This window comes from Syngnathoides biaculeatus, chromosome 23, assembly GCF_019802595.1.
Source record: "Syngnathoides biaculeatus isolate LvHL_M chromosome 23, ASM1980259v1, whole genome shotgun sequence".
NCBI lineage: Eukaryota > Metazoa > Chordata > Actinopteri > Syngnathiformes > Syngnathidae > Syngnathoides > Syngnathoides biaculeatus.
Genome location: NC_084662.1, coordinates 2,520,693 through 2,541,468, shown reverse-complemented (window position 1 = coordinate 2,541,468; position 20,776 = coordinate 2,520,693). Strand labels below are relative to the sequence as shown.

The 20,776-nt window shown below is 41.6% G+C and overlaps 1 protein-coding gene across 5 annotated transcripts in view; it reads right to left on the bottom strand.

Annotated features, from left to right (window-relative positions):
- nus1 (NUS1 dehydrodolichyl diphosphate synthase subunit) overlaps positions 1 to 20,776 on the bottom strand; it is a 38,543-nt gene that overhangs the window by 10,018 nt on the left and 7,749 nt on the right. For 3 of the 5 annotated variants that reach the window (XM_061811940.1, XM_061811937.1, XM_061811939.1), the window contains exon 3: positions 8,085 to 8,237. The exons of the other annotated variants lie outside the window; for them this stretch is intronic. In XM_061811940.1, coding sequence (XP_061667924.1) covers positions 8,085 to 8,237 — 153 coding nt within the window. The remainder of the gene's footprint in view (positions 1 to 8,084; positions 8,238 to 20,776) is intronic. 5 annotated transcript variants of the gene reach the window in all.

The following is a 20,776-nucleotide window of genomic DNA, read 5'->3' as shown; positions in this document are numbered from 1 at the left end:
TTTTGCATATCACACACACAAAGGTTTCAAATCTTCAAACCAATTATAATTTCATTCAGAGACAACCCAAGGAAATACAAAATGTAAATCCAAACCTTTGTGACCCTCTGTGAAAATAGCTCCCTGAACCTAATAACAGGTTGTACCATCCTTGGCTGCAATAACTGAAATTTACGATAATTGTTAATGAGTCTTTCACATAACTAAGAATTTTGCCCCACTCTTTGCAGAATTGCTTCAACCCTGCCATATTGGAGGGTTTTCTAACATGAACTCTGCATTTAAGGCAGTGGTTCCCAAAGTCAACCTGGGCCCGGAGCCCGAGTGAGTCGTTCAAAAAGCTACCAGACCCCCAACCTCAACTTTCGCCAATAATGTAGTGCTGGACACAGCTATCTCTCTCTCTCCGCTAAGATACCGGCACTGTAGGGCTGGGGTGTGGCGCTGCCTGAATCACTCATCTGGGCTGGGCTCAAAATGTCGGCACTATGACAAGGAAAGCTCAGGAGTTGGTTGACATACTGTGCATCCAAGACAGCAGGTGGAAAGGTAGTAAAGCAGGGTTTAAATTATTTTAACACGGAGTAGATGGGAAGAAAAATCGAGTAAGGGTTATTTTAAAGAAAGAGCTGGCTAAGAATGTCTTGGAGGTGAAAAGAGTATCAGATCGATTGATGAGACTAAAATTTGAAATTGAGGGTGTTATGTATAATGTGGTTAGCGGCTATGCACCACAGGTAGGATGTGACCTAGAGTTGAAAGAGAAATTCTGGAAGGAACTAGATGAAGTAGTTCTGAGTATCCCAGACAGCGAGAGAGTTGTGATTGGTGCAGATTGTAATGGACATATTGGTAAAGGAAACAGGGGCGATGAAGACGTGATAGGTAAATACGGCATCCAGGAAAGGAACTTTGAGGGGGTGGTGGACTTTGCAAAAAGGATGGAGATGGCTGTAGTGAACACTTATTTCCAGAAGAGGGAGGAACATATAGTGACCTACAAGAGCGGAGGGAGAAGCACGCATGTGTATTATATTTTGTGCAGACGATGTAATCTGAAGGAGGTTACTGACTGTAAAGTAGTGGTAGGGGAGAGTGTAGATTAAGAAGACAAAGGTAGAGCAGAGACCCATGTGGTGGAAAATGAGTGAGAAGGAAGAGGAAAAGAGGCAAGTGTGAAGGACCTGGAAATGGTAATGATGAGTAAGGGGGGAGTTAGAAAGGCACTACAAAGGATGAAAAATGGAAAGGCAGTTGGTCCTGATGACATACCAGTATATGCAACAGAATACTAGCAGGCGAAAAGATGCCTGAACAAAGGAGGAAAAGAGTTCTAGTTCCCATTTTTAAGAACAAAGGTGATGTTCAGAGCTATGGGAATTATAGAGGAATGAAGTTGATGAGCCACACAATGGGAAAGAGTAGCGGAGGCGAGACTCAGAACAGAAGTAAGTATCTGCGAGCAACAGGTTGGTTTCATGCCTAAAAAGCGTACCACAAAAGCATTATTTGCCTTGAGGATGCTCGTGCAAAAGTACAAAGAAGGTCAGAAGGAGTGTGTCTGTGGATCTAGAGAAAGTCTATGACAGAGTACCAAAAAAAGAATTGTGTTACTGCATGCATAAGTCTAGTGTGGCTGAGAAATATGTTGGAATAGTACAGGACATTTACAGTGAAGAAAATAAGTATTTGAACACCCTGCTATATTGCAAGTTATCCCACTTAGAAATCATGGAGGGGTTTCAAATTTTCATCATAGGTGCATGTCCACTGTGAGAGTGATAATCTAAAAAAATCCAGAAATTACAAAGTATGCTTTTTTTAATGATTTATTTGTGTGATACAGCTGCAAATAGGCATTTGAACACCTGAGAAAACCAATGTTAGTATTTGGTACAGTAGCCTTTGTTTGCAATTACAGAGGTCAAACGTTTCCTGTAGTTGTTTACCAGGTTTGCGCACACTGCAGGAGGGATTTTGGCCCACTCTTCCACACAGATCTTCTCTAGATCAGACAGGTTTTGGGGCTGTCACTGAGAAACAGGGAGTTTCAGCTTCCTCCAAAGATTTTCTATTGGATTTAGGTCTGGAGACCGGCTAGACCATGCCAAAACCTTGATATGCTTCTTACGGGAGCCACTCCTTGGTTTTCCTGGCTGTGTGCTTTGGGTCATTGTCATGTTGAAAGACCCAGCCACGACCTATCTTCAATGCTCTGACGGCGGGAAAGAGGTTGTTCCCCAAAATCTCACAATACATGGCCGCGGTCATCCTCTCCTTAATACAGTGGAGTCGTCCTGTCCCTTGTGCAAAAAAAATCCCCAATGTATGATGCTACCACCCACATGCTTCACAGTAGGGATGTTCTTGGGATGGAACTCATTCAGTGTGCTGGGGTACATTAGTGTGCCGTGGGAAGTTATCCAATTTTATGCAATTGCTAAAAAAACATTTATTTCAATAAATAATGTATCTTTATTCATCTATTTATGCCAGTGAGGCACAATGATAGATAGAACAAAAAAATCCTTTTCTATTAGATGGCAGGAAGTACATACAGTAATCAATTGATCCATTTTGGTGGCATTTACTTTTGTTGGTGTGCCGTGGGAATTTTATTTATTTAATTGTAAAATATGTGCCATGCCTCTATAAAGGTTGAAAATCACTGTGGTAGACTATAGATGTGATGTTTTTCTCTGAGAAGGCTGTCAAGATGATTCACATTTCTGGATTGGATTAAATTAACAGTTTTGATGACCACCTTCATGATGTAATCCATCTCATTCGTGGGCAGCGTCCCATTTTTGGGACATCATGATTTTCACACATTATATCCTTCAGTATATCAAAATGTGTTTTAATCTGATTCTGAATCTGAATCTGGTTTTTGGGACGATCTACTAAGAAAACCCAAGTACCCTCTCGCGGGCAGCGTCCCATTTTTGGGGACGAGACTATAAATGAGTACAGTTATAATATAAATTATTTCTCATCTCTGCTAAAATTCTGGTGTTTTGCAATGCAAGATGGAATTATGTGGTGGAGACTGTGTAAAAAGATTTTGGAAGAAAAAAAAAACGTCTGACCCTAGTTCTGAAATGTAGGAAATCGGAAGAACCACATTTTTTAGGGCCTTACTCAATGTTGAGGGACAAGGTTAGCGTTTGTGATATTGTGAGACGTTTGTGAATTTTATCCCAACTCATTGTGATGTCATTTGGCTACCTGTATCTTTGGTGAAGTTTCAGCTCAATGTTAACCTCCATATAATCCCCATCCCCAAATTACTAGAATGAAAAGGTTTTGTGGTATGGCCTTCATGTTCTCTTCTTCAAACAGTGGATTGTGATACCTTCATCCCAGCCTTGGGGAGGTTGGCAAACCACTGTCAATTTACAGAAAAATGCATCTAAATTCATTGGGAGAAATTCCTTCTGGAACGGGCTTACTTGTCTTTATTGAGGATGTACCTGATGATGGTAGCAGTAGAATGAATGCTATAGTCTACAAAAGAAGCCTTTTGTCTGGAAATCAAAAAGTAGTACAGCGTTTTATGGACTGATGATACCAAGATTAACCTCAACCAAAGTGACAAAGTATGGAGAAAAAAGGTATTTGCTAATAATGATCCAAAACATTAGCTCATCTGTGAAACATGGTGGGGTGATATCATGGCTTGGCCTTGCATGGTTGCTTCAGGAAGCGGCCCACTAGTCTTTATTGCGGATGTATAACTCATGTTGGAAGCAGCAGAATTAATTCTGAAGTCTACGAAACCATTTTATCTGACAATTAGAGAAAAATGCATCTAAATTAACTGGGAGATGTTTCAACAAGACAATGACCCAGAACACACCACCAACACAAAGACAAGGGGGGGAAACTGGAAGATGTTAGCCTGGCTGAGTCAATCACCAGATCTTAATACGATAGAGCATGCATCTGAAGAATCTCTTCCAATACATTTGGTCACTTAAAAAAGTGGGTGGGTTTAAACAAAAAGTGCTATGTCCCGAGTTGTTCAGCACGTCATGTAAATACTGCTATAGTCTACAAAAGAAGCCTGCATCAGGGATCAGCTCTGAGCCCCTTCCAATTCGCTGTGGTAACAGATGAGCTGACAGATGAGGTTAGACTGGAATCCCCTTGGACCATGATGTTCGCAGATGATATTGTGATATGCAGTGAAAGCAGGGAGCAGGTGGAAGAACAACTACAAAGATGGAGACATGCACTGGAAAGGAGAGGAATGAAGATTAGCCCAAGTAAAACAGAATATATGTGCGTGAATGAGAGAGGTGGAGGGGGAAGAGTGAGGCTACAGTGAGAAAAGAAAGCAAGGGTGGAAGACTTCAAATATTTAGGGTCAACAATCCAGAGCAATGGTGAGTGTGGTAAGGAAGTGAAGAAACGGGTCCAAGCAGGTTGGAACAGCTGGCGGAAGGTGTCTGGTGTGTTATGTGACAAAAGAGTCTCTGCTCGGATGAAGGGCAAAGTTTATAAAACAGTGGTGAGGCCATGATGTACAAATTAGAGACGGTGGAAACAACAAGAAGCAGAACTGGAGGTAGCAGAAATGTAGATGTTGAGGTTATCGCTTGGAGTGAGCAGGTTGGATAGGTTTAGAAATGAGCTCATTAGAGGGACAGCCAAAGTTGAATGTTTTGGAGACAAAGTTCGAGAGCGCAGACTTCGATGGTTTGGACATGTCCAGAGGCAAGAGAGTGAGTATATTGGTAGAAGGGTGCTGAGGATGGAGCTGCCAGGCAAAAGAACGAGAGGAAGACCAAAGAAAAGATTGATGGATGTGGTGAGAGCACACATGCGGGCAGTTAGGGTTAGAGAGGAAGATGCAGGAGAAAGGCTAAGATGGAAAAAGATGACACGCTGTGGTGACCCCAAACGGGACAACCCGGAAGGAAAAGAAGAAAGGTGGATTTACTGGTGTGTTTTGGATCATTGTCTTAACGTATGGTCCAAGAGCGCTTGAGTTTGAGGGGACAAACTGATGGCTACACTTTCTGCTTCAGGATTTTCTGGTATACGTACACCACTGCCACCACTGTGCTTTACTGTAGGCATTATGTTCTTTTTAATCAAATGCTGTGCCATTTTTACGCCAGATGTAACGGGCTGCACACCTTCCAAGAAGTAAAATGTTTTGAGGTGCTCCCGCACACATCCACCCCAATCTTATTTTCCCATGACAATTTGGATGATCCAGAGAAATCATGGGAGGATTTTATGTGGTTATTTGAGACCAAAATAGAAATTTTTGGTCTTAACTCCACTTGCTGTGTTTGGTGGAGGAAGAATGAGGAAAACCATCCCAAAAACACCATCCCTACTGTGAAGGATGGGGGTTGAATCATGGTTTGGGGGTGTTTTTCTGCACTTGGGACAGGATGAGCGCACTGTATTACAGAGAGGATGACTGGGGCCATGTCCTGTGAGATTTTTGGGAACGACCTTCTTGCAGTTGGAGGATTGAAGTTGGCATAACCAAGGAGTGGCTCCGTGAGAAGCATATCAAGGTTCTGGATTGGCCTAACGAGTCTCCAGACATAACCCAATAGAAAATCTTTGGAGAGACCTCAAACTCTGTGTTTCTCAGCGGCAGCCCAGAAACCTGGCTGATCTAAAAGATTTGTGTGGAGGAATTGGTCAAAATCCCTGTTGCAGCGTGTACAAACCTGGTGAAAGGAAATCTTTTACCTTAGTATTGCAAAGGATACTGTACCAAATATTAACAATGATTTTCACAGGTGTTGAAAATACTTAATTGCAGAAGTAACAAAAAATAGCTAGATAGATAGATAGATGACAGATAGATAGATAGATAGATAGATAGATAGATAGATAGATAGATAGATAGATAGATAGATAGATAGATAGATAGATAGATAGATAGAAAAGTGACTTCCACATTATGTTTAATTTCTTTTACATTGTCTCTCACAGAGGACATGCACCCAAGATGAAAATTTCAGACCCCTCTATTATTTGCAAAATTGCAGGGTGTTCAAATACTTTTCCTCTCTGTATATAGAGGAGACTGAAAGGAAGACTCCCCAAAATTTGTCTGTACAATAAACCTTCCTTTATTATGTATATTTCAGATAGTAATTGAAAAAAAAAATTAAAAATGATGAACATTTAAAAATCCAAGCAGCCAGACCCGGAAGAAACGTCCTTGACCCTGCTACTTTGGCTTCAGCCAAGACCTTTCCCACTCGGGAAAAGAGAAAATCTCGTCCAGTTAAACCACTTTTTCTTCAATTATTCACATACTCCGACAGTCATTGCATCTTAAAACAACAGCATTTTTAACATTCTCCATTTATATCGAAGGTAAAAATTTGCAGCATGTCTAGCTCGTCTTTGCTCTACGTTGCCCAGACTGTGTTGCTCATTAAAGCAGCGGTGGTGGACACTGTCATTACAAAACACATTGATGGGCTGCGTAAGTACTGTAACATTTGTAATTATGAGTGTCCGTCTTTAATAGCGGGAATGGGGGGCGAATATGAGGTAAACTCGGAAAAAGAGTGTGGGGTAGAAGTGGTCATTGTTAGAGAAAGTTCCGTATGCTGCCCAAAAGAAACCAGTGGCTTCTTCTTTTAATTTTTTACAGTACGTATTTGAATTGTGCCATTGAATGAAACTAGTCATCCCTCACTCATTGAATCGCATTGCAAAATGCCACAAACTGAATAGCTGTGTTATACTTTCAGTTTGGATTGGATTATTATTTTTATTTTTTTTTGCATGCAATGCTGAATATCTGCGAAGAGACTGCATCAGCGGCTCAAAATTGCACAAGCGCACAGTTTAGAGGGAACATAGAGGGAACATTGGCTGACGTCTTTTTTTTTTGGCACGCCGTCCCGCACTCGACCAAGACTGCCACGCGATCGACGCATTGAGCACCCCTGTTCTATAGCATAGCATCTGAAAAGACCAGAAAAGATCGATGGCTTTCGGCAATGAAACGTGATGCCTGGTGCCCAACTAAATACACACGCCTGTGTAGCGATCACTTCATTTCAGGTAGGAATTATTCTTAATTTCAAATTAACAATAAGTATTTATCATGCCAAAATGACTCATTTGAGAACAATGCATATTTAAAAAAAAAAGAAAATAAACTGTTGCAGAAAGGTTTACGTGTGGCAGCTTTACGCTTCCTTGTACAGAGAAGCCGAGTCCTGCCACCCCCCCCCACCAATCATAGTTAATGAATGCGGGTTTGTGTAAAACAAGTGATTTATTTAAATATTGGTATTTGTATTGAAAACATTTGAGTGGGTCCATCACAATGTGGGATTTATTCCTGATTGAGAACAGATCCAGCAACGAAGTACTTGTATGCGTCCAGACTTTTACCCGCTTTCAAACTTTTCTGTGTAAATCTTGACGACTTACTCACCAGATACAAGTGTATATCCAGTTGTTCAAGACAAGTGGAAGCGAATTTAGTCCAATTTCTTATCAGCGAAAACATTGACTTCAGCATTAAATATGGGTCCTCAATGCCAAGTGTCTCTAATCTTTCCACGTACCTTCGTTTATTATCACCTTCTAAATGTTTAACCGTATCGGACAAAACTCTGAGCGTCGTGCTATAAGACATTCTGGTTTCGTCTCAATGGACTTAGCATTGAATAATGCTTTGTTTGACCGGCAAAATGGCCAATCACGTGATTTTGGTGACGTCGGTGCACAAGCTCTATATACGCAACCACATACTTTATGAGGCGGCACGGTGGAGCAGGTGGAATGTCTGAGCGAGAGAAGAATTTCGATAATACTTTTCCAATTTAGAGATGTTTCTTGGTAAAATCTCTGGATATATCTGGCATTAAAACAATGTACCCTCATCTACTTAAATTTACTGTGTGCCCCCATTCCTATTACTTTTGACAAAGTCTTCCTTTAAAGAAGACTAATAGGGATATTGCGCAGCTCTAATACAATTAGAAAGGTTGAAGGAATTTTATATCAATCATTCTTCTATGAATGAGAATACTGCATCAAAAACTTCACTTTCTCAAGTAAATGTACATGTTATGAAGTGTTACCTCTAAGCAATGTGTCTAGCAAGGAGACAGTGATGTCTTTGGATTGCCTCTCTTTATTTTCCACAGAGAGACAAAGTTGCTGTGCAGCCTGAACAATACTCTGCTTTCCATCATCTGGAGACAGCACCTTCACTGTGGGCCTGCATGACAGTACTGACACACACAAACATTTTACATGATCAAGTGCAACCACAATATATTCCACTTGATATCCTTGATATTTTCAGGAGCATTTTTACATGCATGTGAACGATATAGTTTAAGTGATCAACCTAGAGGTAACATTGTTACATTACAATCTTAATCCGTTGACATTGAACATACTAAAGTCATCACACAAAATACCATACCCATTTTTCAAATTAAACTGAGCTGTATTCCACAAAGAAAAATTTTGCACGCAAAGGTTTGAAAATAAAATGGTGCTATCATTTGCAGAAGAAGGCTGTCCACAAAGTAGGAGTTATTGTACATTGTAAATTGTGAACTTTGATCCCATGACAACAAAAAACAAAAGAACAATTGTGATTTTACCTATATGAGTTCTGCACTGGAAACACAGGTCAACTGTTAGTATTCTTGCAAATTAAGTCAATGAAAAAAGAAACCCATCATGATCCAACCTCTTTATCAGAACTGCTTTGGAAACATGTCAACTGCTCATGTTCTTACAAATTAAGTCAATCCTTGTGATCGTATAGTCTTCTGATAGGAAGCACAAGGAGAGGGTTGATTGGCTGTTAAGGCTCAGGGTCGCAAATACAAATTGAACAGGAAACGTACAATATGGCTAGCAGAAAGCAAACGCCATAAGTTCTATCATGTGGCTGTGAGAATATTGGCTGCACCTGCTCTGCAACCTCAAGCACAATGAATGAACTCATTTTACATGAAAATAGTTCTTTGAATAAGTGTGAAGTCAAAGTGATAATCACTGAAGTAAATGCACGTTTGGATAAGTTGGAACTGAAACGGGACAAGCTGGCAGGTATAACAACTAGGGTTTGGCATCATTTGAATTTGAGTGATTCCGGTTCCAAAAGATTCTCAATAATTACTGTTAAGAGGCTGGGTCAAAAAAGGCTTTCATGGTTTAGATAAAATGTGTCCAAATTATGAACATCCATTTCCTTAGAAGCTCACATCATGGAGTAAAATGAACGTTTGACTCGCCACTCTCTATAGCCAGGACCAGTATAAACACAGTGACACTAATTACAAAAAGGCAATGTGTGTTGAACTAGTCCAACTGACTTCCTTCTGTGAAAAAGTGGCGCGATTGGTTAGAGCAGGGGGTGTCAAACCCGTTCTAGCTCAGGGGCCACATGGAGGAAACTCGATGAAAAAGAGAGCTGGACCACAAAATCATGGTCTATACAAGTGAAGAAAATAAGTATTTGAACACCCTGCTATAGTTCAAGTTCTCCCACTTGGAAATCATGGAGGGGTCTGAAATTTTCATCCTAGGTGCATGTCCACTGTGGGAGATGATCTTGAAAAAAAAAAATCCATAAATCACAATGTATAATTTTTTAACGATTTATTTGTATGATACAACTGTAAATAAGTATTTGAACACCTGTCTATCAGGTAAAATTATGACCCACAAAGACCTGTTAATCTGCCTTGAAAACTCCACCTCCATTGGATGTATTATCCTGAATCAGATGCACCTATGTGAGGTTGTTAGCAGCATAAAGACACCTGTCCACCCCATACAATCAGTAAGACACAAACTTGTAACATGGCTAAGACCAAAGAGCTGTCCAAAGACACCAGAGACAAAATTGTACAACTCCACATGGCTGGAAAGGGCTACAGAGAAATTGCCAAGCAGCTTGGTGAAAAAAGGTCCACTGTTTGAGCAATCATTAGAAAATGGAAGAAGCGAAAAATGACTGTCAATGTCAAACGGAGTAGCGCCGCATGCTCTCAATGATCCTTAGAAAGGTGAGGAATCAGCCCAGGACTACACGACAGGACTTGGTCAATAACCAGAAAAGAGCTGGGACCAAGGCTTCCTTGTTTCCAAGGTGACTGTTGGTAATACACTAAGACGTCATGGTTTGAAATCATCCATGGCACGGAAGGTTCCCCTGCTTAAACCAGCACATGTCAAGGCCCGTCTTAAGTTTGCCAGTGACCATTTGGATGATATAGAGGAGTCATGGAATAAGGTTTTGTGGTCAGATGGGACGAAAATGTAACTTTTTGGTCATAATTCTACTAAATGCGTTTGGAAGAAGACGAACAATGAGTTCTATACTAAGAACACCATCCCTACTATGAAGTATGGGGGTGGTAGTATCATGCTTTGGGGGTGTTTTTCTGCACATGGGACAGGATGACTGCACTGTATTAAGGAGAGGATGACCGCGGCCATGTATTGTGATATTTTGGGGAACAACCTCTTTCCCTCAGTCAGAGCATTGAGTGGCTGGGTCTTTCAACATGACAATGACCCGAAGCACACAGGCAGGAAAACCAAGGAGTGGCTCCGTAAGAAGCATATCAAGGTTCTGGCATGGCCTAGCCAGTCTCCAGACCTAATGCCAATAGAAAATCTTTAGAGGGAGCTGAAACTCTGTGTTTCTCAGCAACATCCCAGAAACCTGTCTGATCTAGAGAAGATATGCATGGAAGAGATGGCCAAAATCCCTCCTGCACTGTGTGCAAACCTGATGAATAACTACAGGAAACATTTGACCTCTGTAATTGCAAAGTCTACTGTACAAAATATTAACATTGATTTTCTCAGGTGTTCAAATACTTATTTGCAGTTGTATCACACATATTGTTTAAAAAAAAAAAAAAAAAAAAAAATCACACTGATTTCTGGATTTTTCTGTTTAGATGGACCTACGATGAAAATTTCAGACCCCTCCATGATTTTTCAGTGGGAGAACTTGCAATATAGCAGGGTGTTCAAATACTCATTTTCCTCATTGTTTACACCTAGTTACAGTTTTTATAACTTAAAAACAAAAACTTCCAATTGTTTTCTGTTTTAATGGGGCCCATAACAGTACAAACCTACATCACAATTAATCAAAAAAATGTCATTTTTTTTCCTTATTCTGATGGACAAAAAAACAATATCTCAGTTATTCACACAAGTATATCACAGCAAAGAAATGCAGCCCTGGGGACACAAGCTAATACAAACTCCTAAGCTCAGACAAATGCAGAGGGTTGCGTCAGGATGGCATCCGGTCTAAAACTGTGCCAAGCAAATATGAGCTTTCATCTACAGCAGAGGTGCCCAGACTTTTTTACCCCAAGATTTACTTTTCAAGCAGCTAGCCTCTCACGAGCTACTGACGACAGGGGGGTGGGGTGGGGGGATGATGATGATGCTCCCAAACCATTTTAAAGCCCAAGTGTCATCCCTATAAACATTCTAAAATATTGTATTGAAAAATACATACATTATTCACTTCAATGTCTATACGAAAAAATAAAGCATCATCCATGCGCAAAGTTGCAGAAGTCTCATTCTGCGATATCCAAGTGGTTGCCATATTGGCTGCATCCTCCGTCTGTGACATCACCCAGACATTCGCCAATGAAAACACGTGGTGCACCCTAACTGTGGGAGACAAACGCGCCTCTTCTGACACGGAAGCTCTTTTCGAAAAGGAGAACACCACACAACCGAGAAGTTACCGGGGCAATACTACACGACTGTTTCGAGCCCTCGGGGCAATATTACACTGTTTCGAGCCATATTCAGATGATATGCGATCACGGCCAAACCGTGTCCCCGTCGGATCCACTTCCGCGGCGGAGATGAGCCATCGCGGCTCATCACAGCCGGCCGGTGTGGCTTATGACGGAGCCGAGCGGTGCTGCTTTCGGGGGTTTTTCATAGACGCCGCAGTAAGCGATGAACAACAAAGTCGGGCTTTATTGCGCGCACGCGGCTGAGTGAGGCATTTTCGGCTGGGTTCTTCAAAGCCGCCCCCGTCCGCAAAGCCCGACGCGCAGCCTTCACAGAAGCCGTGAACGCCGAACTCGGCGCCTCAGCCGGTGTGGCCGATTTTCGGCACCGTGGTGGCATGTAATGGAGGCAAGCCGTGCTGCTTTTATAAGGGGATGTTCATAGCCGCAGTACTCGAACATGGTAGTGAGCCATTCTTGGCTGGGTTCTTCAGATTCGCCACAGTCCGCGCAGCAGGCTGACGTGCACATCGACATTTCGTTCACGTATCTTTTATTACGTTAGTTACTAAAAAATCATCCATTTCATGACAGTAGCCCTTTAAGGTTAATGTTAGGTTGGCTCCAATAGTTAAAATACAGGATTAGCTTTTTGTGCGCTGTATTGTCTGTGCTTTCATCCTGGATCAGGCTGTGCCAACGTGTAATTTTAAAATTACACCATCCTGCATTTTCTGCTTTGGCTTCTGACCGGACCGTTCCCACTCGGAAAAGAGAAAATCTCGTCCATTATAAAGCACATTGATGGGCTGTGTAAGTACTGTAACAGTTCTAATTATGAGTGTACGTTTTTTTTTTTTTTTTTTTTTTTTTGGGGGGGGGGGGGTTAGGTGGTTGTACGGTAAACTAGGAAAAGAGTACGGTGGAGCAGCGGTCATTGTTAGAGAAAGTTCAGTGTGCTGCCTAAAAGAAAACTAGTGGCTTCTTTTCATTTTTTACAGTATCTATGTGAATTGTGCCATTGGATGTAACAACCAGTCATCCCTCACTCATTAAATCACATTGCAAAATGCCACAAACGGAATAGCTAATAGCTAATAATGTTATGCGCGCAGTTTAGAGGGACTATTGGCTGATGTCTTTTTTTTTGTCACGCTGTTCCGCGATCGACACACTGAGCACTCCTGATCAACAGAATACCACAATGGATCGGCCGTGGCGCGGATTAAAAACAGCCGACACCATTAGGGCGTCAGTGGAAATTCAGCTACTGTGGGTCGAAGACAAGGAGGAGGAAGAAAGCGGATTTGTCGGCAGAAGAAGATGAGGAATGCACAGAGCCAACAACTGTGTGTAGGGACTTTGAATGCTGGGATTATGACAGGAAAAGATCAGGAGTTTGTTGACATGATGATTAGGAGAAAGGTTGACATATTGTGCGTCCAAAAGAGCAGGTGGTAAGGTAGTAAAGCTAGAAGTTGAGGAGCAGGGTTTAAATTATTTTACCATGGAGTAGATGGGAAGAGAAATGGAGTAGAGGTTATTTTAAAGGAAAAGTCAGCTAATAATGTATTGGAAGTGAAACGAGTATCAGACTGCGTGATGAGGCTGCAATTTGAAGTATGTAGCTTTAAGTATGTATAATGTGTCCCCCACAGGCAGGATGTGACCTAAAGTTGAGAGAGAAATTCTGGAAGGAACTAGTTGTAATAGTTCCGAGTATCCCTGACACAGAAAGAGTTGTGATTGGTGCAGATTCTAATGGACATCTTGGTGAAGGAAACAGAAGAAGTAGTGATGGGTAAGTACAGCATCCAGGAAAGGAAATTGGAGGGACAGATGGTGGTGGACTTTGCAAAAAGGATGGAAATGGCAGTAGTGAACACTTTTTTCCAGTAGAGGCAGGAACATAGTTTGACCTACAAGAGTGGAGCACGCAGGTGGAGTATATTTTTTGCAGATGATGTAATCTGAAGGAGGCATAGACTGTAAAGCACTGGTAGTTCGACAGCATAGGATGGTGGTGTGTAGGATGACTCTGGTGGTTGGTAGGAAGATTAAGAAGACAAAGGTAGAGCAGAGAACCATGTGGTGGAAGCTGAGAAAGGAAGAATGTTGTGCAACCTTTCAGAAAGAGGTGAGGCAGGCTCTCGATGGACAGGAGGAGCTCCCGGAAGACTGGACTACTACAGCCAAGTTGATCAGAGAGACAGGCAGGAGAGTACTTGGTGTGTCTTCTGGTAAAAAAGGAGAGGAGACTTGGTTGTGGAACCCAAAATTACAGGAAGTTATACAAGGAAAGAGGTTAGCGAAGAAGAAGTGGGACACTGAGAGGACTGAGGAGAGGCAAAAAGAATACATTGAGATGTGATGAAAGACAAAGGTAGAGGTGACGAAGGCTTAAGACAACATACATACCAGGTTGGACACGAAAGAAGGAGAAAAGGATCTCTACAGGTTGGCCAGACAGAGGGACTGAGGTGGAAATGATGTGCAGCAGGTAAGCGTGATTAAAGAAAGAGATGGAAATGTGTTGACTGGTGCAAGTAGTGTGCTAAATAGATGGAAATAATGCTTTGAGAAGTTGATGAATGAAGAAAATGAAGAAAATTAGAGTGAAGGAAGAGTAGAAGAGGCAAGTGTGAAGGACCAGGAAGTGGCAATGATTACTAAGGGGGGAGTTAGAAAGGCACTCAGGAGGATGAAAAATGGAATGGCAGTTGGTCCTGGTCACATACCAGTGGAGGTATGGAAGCAATTTGGAGAGGTGGCTGTGGAGTTTTTGACCAATTTATTCAACAGAACACTAGCGGGCGAAAAGATGTCTGAAGAATGGAGGAAAAGTGTGTTAGTTCCCAATTTTAAGAAGAAAGGTGATTTGTGTAGCTGTGGGACCTATGGAGGAATAAAGTCGATGAGCCACACAATGAAGTTATGGGAACCAGTAGTGGAAGCAAGACTTAGGACAGAAGTATCTGCGAGCAACAGTATAGTTTCATGCCTAGAAAGAGTACCACAGATGCATTATTTGCCTTGAGGATGCTTGTGAAAAAGTACAGAGAAGGTCAAAAGGAACTACATTGCGTCTCTGTGGATCTAGAGAAAGCCTATGACGGACTACCAAGAGAGGAATTGTGGTACTGCAAGCTTAAGTCTAGTATGGAGGAGAAATATGTTACAATAGGACAGGACATGTATGAGGAAAGCAGAACAGTGGTGAGGTGTACCGTCGGTATGACAGAAGAATTTAAGGTGGAGGTGGGACTGCATCAGGGATCAGCTCTGAGCCCCTTCCTGTTTGCTGTGGTAATGGATTGCCTGACAGATGAGGTTAGGCTGGAATCCCCTTGGACCATGATGTTCGCAGATGACATTGTGATCTGCAGTGAAAGGAGGGAGGAGGTGGGTGAACAATTACAAAGATGGAGGCATGCACTGGAAATGTGAGGAATGAAGATTAGCTGAGGTAAAACAGAATATATGTGAGTGAATGAGAGAGGTGGTGGGGGAAGAGTGAGGCTCCAGGGTGAAGAGATACTGTCCAATTTCTTCACGTAAATCAAAAATGTCTCAGCACAACACCTCTGCTTAACGTCCTTACCTCAGTGTGGTATGGTAAACTATAGATGTGATCTTTTTCTCTTAGAAGGCTGTCAAGATGATGGTGACTCACATTTCTGGATTGGATTAAAGTAACAGTTTTGATGACCACCTTCATGATGTTATCCATCTTTAATTACTTTGCAACACAAATCTTCCTGGTGCAAAATACAGTGAAAAGTCCAAAAATCACATTTGCAGATTGCACTCTGTCCCTGAACTTGTCCGTGCAACCAATTTTGTATTTTACAAAATCTGGGTTCTACCCTCTGCCTTGTTTGTGACAAAATAAAGGTTATTTCTCATCTCTGCAAAATATCTGGTGTTTTGCAATGCAAAATGGAATTATGTGGTGGAGACTGAGTAAAAATATTTTGGAAGGAAAAAAAAACCCCAACTGACCCTAGTTCTGAAATGTAGAAAATCGGAAGAACCACATTTTTTGGGGCCTTACTCCCTGTTGAGGGACAAGGTTAGCGTTTGTGATATTGTGAGATGTTTGTGAATTTTATCCCAACTCATTGTGATGTCATTTCGCTAGCTGTATCTTTGGTGAAGTTTCAGATCAATGTTAAATAATCCCACATCCCCAAATTACTAGAATGAAAAGGTTTTGTGGTATGGCCTTTATGTTCTCTTCTTCAAACAGTGGATTGTGATACCTTCATCGCAGCCTTGGGGAGGTTGGCAATAGAAGCTTGGAGTTTGAATGATTTGGGGGTTTGTACAAGCTGTGATGAGACCAGGACTTCCACAACCCTTGTGACGATGAGCATCTCAGGAAATAGATGGATGAAAAAAAAAAATTCTTGTTGGTCCGGCCATCATATACAGTTCAGATTTTTTGCCCGTCCTGGTGAAAATAACTGTCAAGGTCTGACCAAATAGGATTTAAACTGCTATGAAGATAGGGAGGAAAAAAAATTGTATCCCCTTCACCTTTTGATTACTCCATTGATTTAACATTCCCCTATATAGAGTTGTTCCAAATAACAGCAATCCCACAAAAGTAGCAAAACAAATCACTGTTTTTCTTAAAATTCAGTTAAAAACTTCTACACTGCAAGTATGTTTCTTGAAGAGTTAGTAAAGGTATAGAAAACAGACCTAACAGGCATGACGGATATACTTCTGATTCTGTGAAACTGAATAATTTACTGAAAGGGGCGTGTCCATAAAAAATAGTTCAATGAGTGAGGACAATCATTGTGTGGGGAAAAAAGGTGTTCAACAAGTGGCCCTTTTTTAAAGGGCTACTGTCATGAAATGGATGATTTTTTTGTATGCTATTAATGAAAAAAAACGTCAGCCAATATGGGCCCATGCGTTTTTTTCCCACCACAAAACATGATTTTGACGTATACAGCTTTATGTAACTCCCCCCATGAAAATCCTCTCGAGGGATTTGTTTTCGAGAAAAAGCAGGAAGTGATGTAAAGGATAGCAGCGCCCTCAAGTGGACTCGTTTGTTTTCATTAGTTTTACCTTCGGGAAGGTAGCTTGTTGTCCCTTCGTTCTTAGCCAAAATGCCGGCTCATTGCATTGCTGGACATAGCTTGAACACTTGGGAGAACGGATTTACCCTTCATAACTTCGTTGTGAAAAATGGATTGCACGGGTGCAGAGGACGAGAGCTTCGTGGGTGTATACAGCTACTAAAAAAAAATAGTTTGGGGCGGACCACGTAATCGGTCTCATAACGTAACAAAAGATCCGCGTACAAAATATGTCGATGTGCGCTCTCCACTCACATTTATTTTTTCATATAGAAAAAATAAATATGGAGCACACGTCATCCATGCGCAAAGTTGCGGATTTGTCATTCGACATCCAAGTGGTCGCCATATTGGGTGCATCCTCTGTCTGTGACGTCACCCGGACATTCACCAATGAAATTACACGGTGCACCCTGACTATGGGAGACAAACGCGCCCCTTCTGACACGGAAGCTTTTTTCGAAGAGAACGTCTCACAACCGAGTGAAGTGATCGGGGGAATATTACCTTATCGTTTCGAGCCATATTTAGATGATATGCGGATCACGGCCAAACCACCTCCCCGCCCGATCCACCTCCGTGCGGCAGTGATAAAAAGAACTCCACCCGCGAGCGATGACTACACCGCGGCCAAACTGCCTCCCCGTCCACGAGCGACGACGACGTCACGGCCAAACTGCCTCCCCTTATCGACAACGCCGGTCGCGATTCACAAGGCCAGCTCGGTCTTGTCGACAAGGCCGGTGGTGATCCACAAAGAAGCCTGCAGAGGCCGTCCTTCAGCAGCTGCTGCACGGAAGGCTTCCGATGCGCACATCGACACATTTAGCACCCCTGATTTACGGATTACGCCACCCCCAACTCCTATTTTTTTAGTAGCTGTGTACACGCCTACCTGTCGTTTGAAACTCACGGAGCTCTCGTTCACTGCACCTGTGCAATCAATTTTTCACGACGAACCAGATCTTTGGGAAAAGTACGAAGAGCAAATCCATCCTCCTAAGTGTTCGAGCAATATGCACCAATACAACAAGCCGGCATTTTGGCTAACACGAAGGAACAACGAGCTACCTTCCAGCAGGTAAAAACCCGTATAAACAGACGAGACCGAGTGTGTTACTTCCCTGTACGTCACTTCCTGCTTCTACTCAAATACAAATCCCCCGGGAGGATTTTCATGGCGGGAGTTACAAAAAGCCATATGTCGAAATCATGTTTTGTGGTGAAAAAACGGCTGGGTCCATACCGGCTGCCGTTTCTTCATTGATAACATACTAAAAATCATGCATTTCATCACAGTGGACGTTTAAGGATCAATCAAGGTAACAGACTTTGCATATGGTTGCTGTATATTTCTTTTTGAAAAACAAAATGGGTCATTCAAGACACTGTTCTGAAGAAGCGGGTTATTTGATTAAGAAATTAATAAGAAGGGAAAACCTATAAAGAAGTGCAGAAAAACATGGGCTGTTCAGATAAACTGATAAATGCTTTGAAATGGCAGCTAATACCAGAAAGACGAAGGAAAGACAACTGTTCAGATGGATCGAAGAATAACCAAATTGGCAAAGAGTCAATGATTAGCTCCTGGAGGATGAAAGAAGAGCTAAGATTGCTTGTGAGTGCTGTGACAACCAGACGTCGTCTATGTGATGCCAAGATACCAGCAAGAAGCCCCGCAAAGTTCTATCGTTAGAAAAAAAAATGCTGAAACTGTTACAATTTACCAAACACACTGACTGGCCCAAAAAGAAATGGCATAATATTTTGTGGACTGATGGGGGGTAATGTTTTTTTTTTGTTTTTTTTTTTTTTTTTTTTTTTTTTTTTAATTTAAGGCCACAGACAGGTTGTCAGATATCCTGCAAACACTGAATTTAAGCCACAGTACATAGTGAAGACAGAGAGGCATGGTGGTGGAAGAGTCAGCTTTTGGGCATGTCCTATTCGTCGCATACCAGCGAACATGGATCAGTTTGAGTACCGTATTTTTCAGACTATAAGTCGCCGTTTTTTTTTTCCAGAATAGTTTGGCTGGGGGTACGACTTATTCTCCAGAGCGACTTTTATGTGAAATTATTAACACATTATTACATACATCCATCCATTATTCAAGTAGTTTGTAGGTTATTTTCACACTGACAACCATAAGAGGGCGCTCTGGGCCCATGTAGCTGTAACTTATAACAACTGAGAAGGACTGCACAAAAATGCCATTGAGAAAATCTATGATGTTGCTCACCAATGATGACAAAAGTACTTCTTACCATGAATGCAACTTGTCATACATCGTTAGATTCAGCTTCATGCAGGTGTTGAGACTTTTGTTCGTTTATCGTGAACGTAATTCAATTTGATTTGCCATCATGATGGAGCAATGGTGAACGGTTCTTGACGACAAAGGCATGTCTTTTATTCATTTGATTGTCTTGTTTTTATGCAAAGTTGGCAAAATGTTTATTGCTAACATGGAGAACGAATGCTTTGGCATACTGCCCATCTGTGAATGCAGACACACAGCAGAACCCGCCCCCTCCAAAAAGGCTATCCATTCTTGTTGAAAACTTCAGTGGTACTCATATTATTTTCTTTGAGCGACCTTTGTCAAAAGCGTTTCCATAATTACATAGTTGTTCCAACACGATCGGCGTTCAACCCAAAGCCTCTGGACTACGGCAACCTCACTCAGACCAACTGTCTCTGCATCATTGCGAGAGCACAGCTTCCCGGGTGAATCCGCCATGCAACTTTCTGGGAAGTCTTTGGATAGCTCGACAAAGTAAAGGCTTCCGTGACAACCAAAACCATCCTGTCCGGATTCAGAAAGGCTGGAATAGGCTAGTTGTAACTGCAACAGACGATGAGTATGATATAAGCGACATAGAGGAGGAATCTGTGCATTATATACCTTGGAGTTGGTGGACTTGTTTAGAAGTGACACTGAGGATGAAGATTTCATTGGATTTTAGTTACCGGATATATGGAGTGACTCAGATGGTTTTGGTTAACTTCTTAGTGTATTTTTTATCCTATAGTTATCGGAATAACTCTTAGTATGTTATGTTAACATACCAGGCACGTTCTCAGTTGTGTCATGTAACGTAAGCATACTGTTCAGCCTGTTGTTGCTTCTATTCTATTTTTACTTTAAATTGATGACGTCTGTTCTTAGTGTTGGATTTTATCAAAGAAATTTTCCCCGAAAATGCGACTTATACTCCAGGATTTTATGGGTGGTGAGACTTGTACTCCGGAGCGATGTATAGTCCGGAAAATATGGTACATTAGAATAATGCAAAAAGTCATCTTGCCTTATGCTGAGGACGAAATGCAATTGAAATGGGTGTTTCGACAAGACAACGACACCAAACACACCAGCAAGCAAACAAATCCTGGTTCCAGACAAACAGAAGGGAAGTAATGGAGTGGCCAGCACAATCCTCGGACGATAATCCCACCAAAAACTTGTGGTCTGCCCCAAAATGAAATAAAATAAATTGAAAAAACTGTTCATGAGGCAAAACCAAGAAATGCAGAGGAATTGTGGAACGTGGAACAATTGTCCAGCGCTACAAAACCTGCTGACCCGCGCCAGAAGTTAATCAACTCCATTTATCACAGAAGTGAAGCATTCTTCAGAAACTGTGGTTATGCAATCAAATATTAGTTCATTATTCTCAGGAAAGATGAATCGAGCATTTTAGCTTATACAGTACTTTTTTGAGTTTGGAAAGAAAGATGTCACATTTTATATTATTTACGTTATATTTCTTGATTTTCTGTAAAATTAATTCAATGACTATTTCCAATTTTCTTGCTTTGAAATTGAATGTGCAGGGTTCACTGTATTTGTGTTAATTTATTTGAGGATTTTTCAAGTGTACTCACCTTTTTACATATACTGCATTGAAGTATATGATGATGTGGCATAATAAA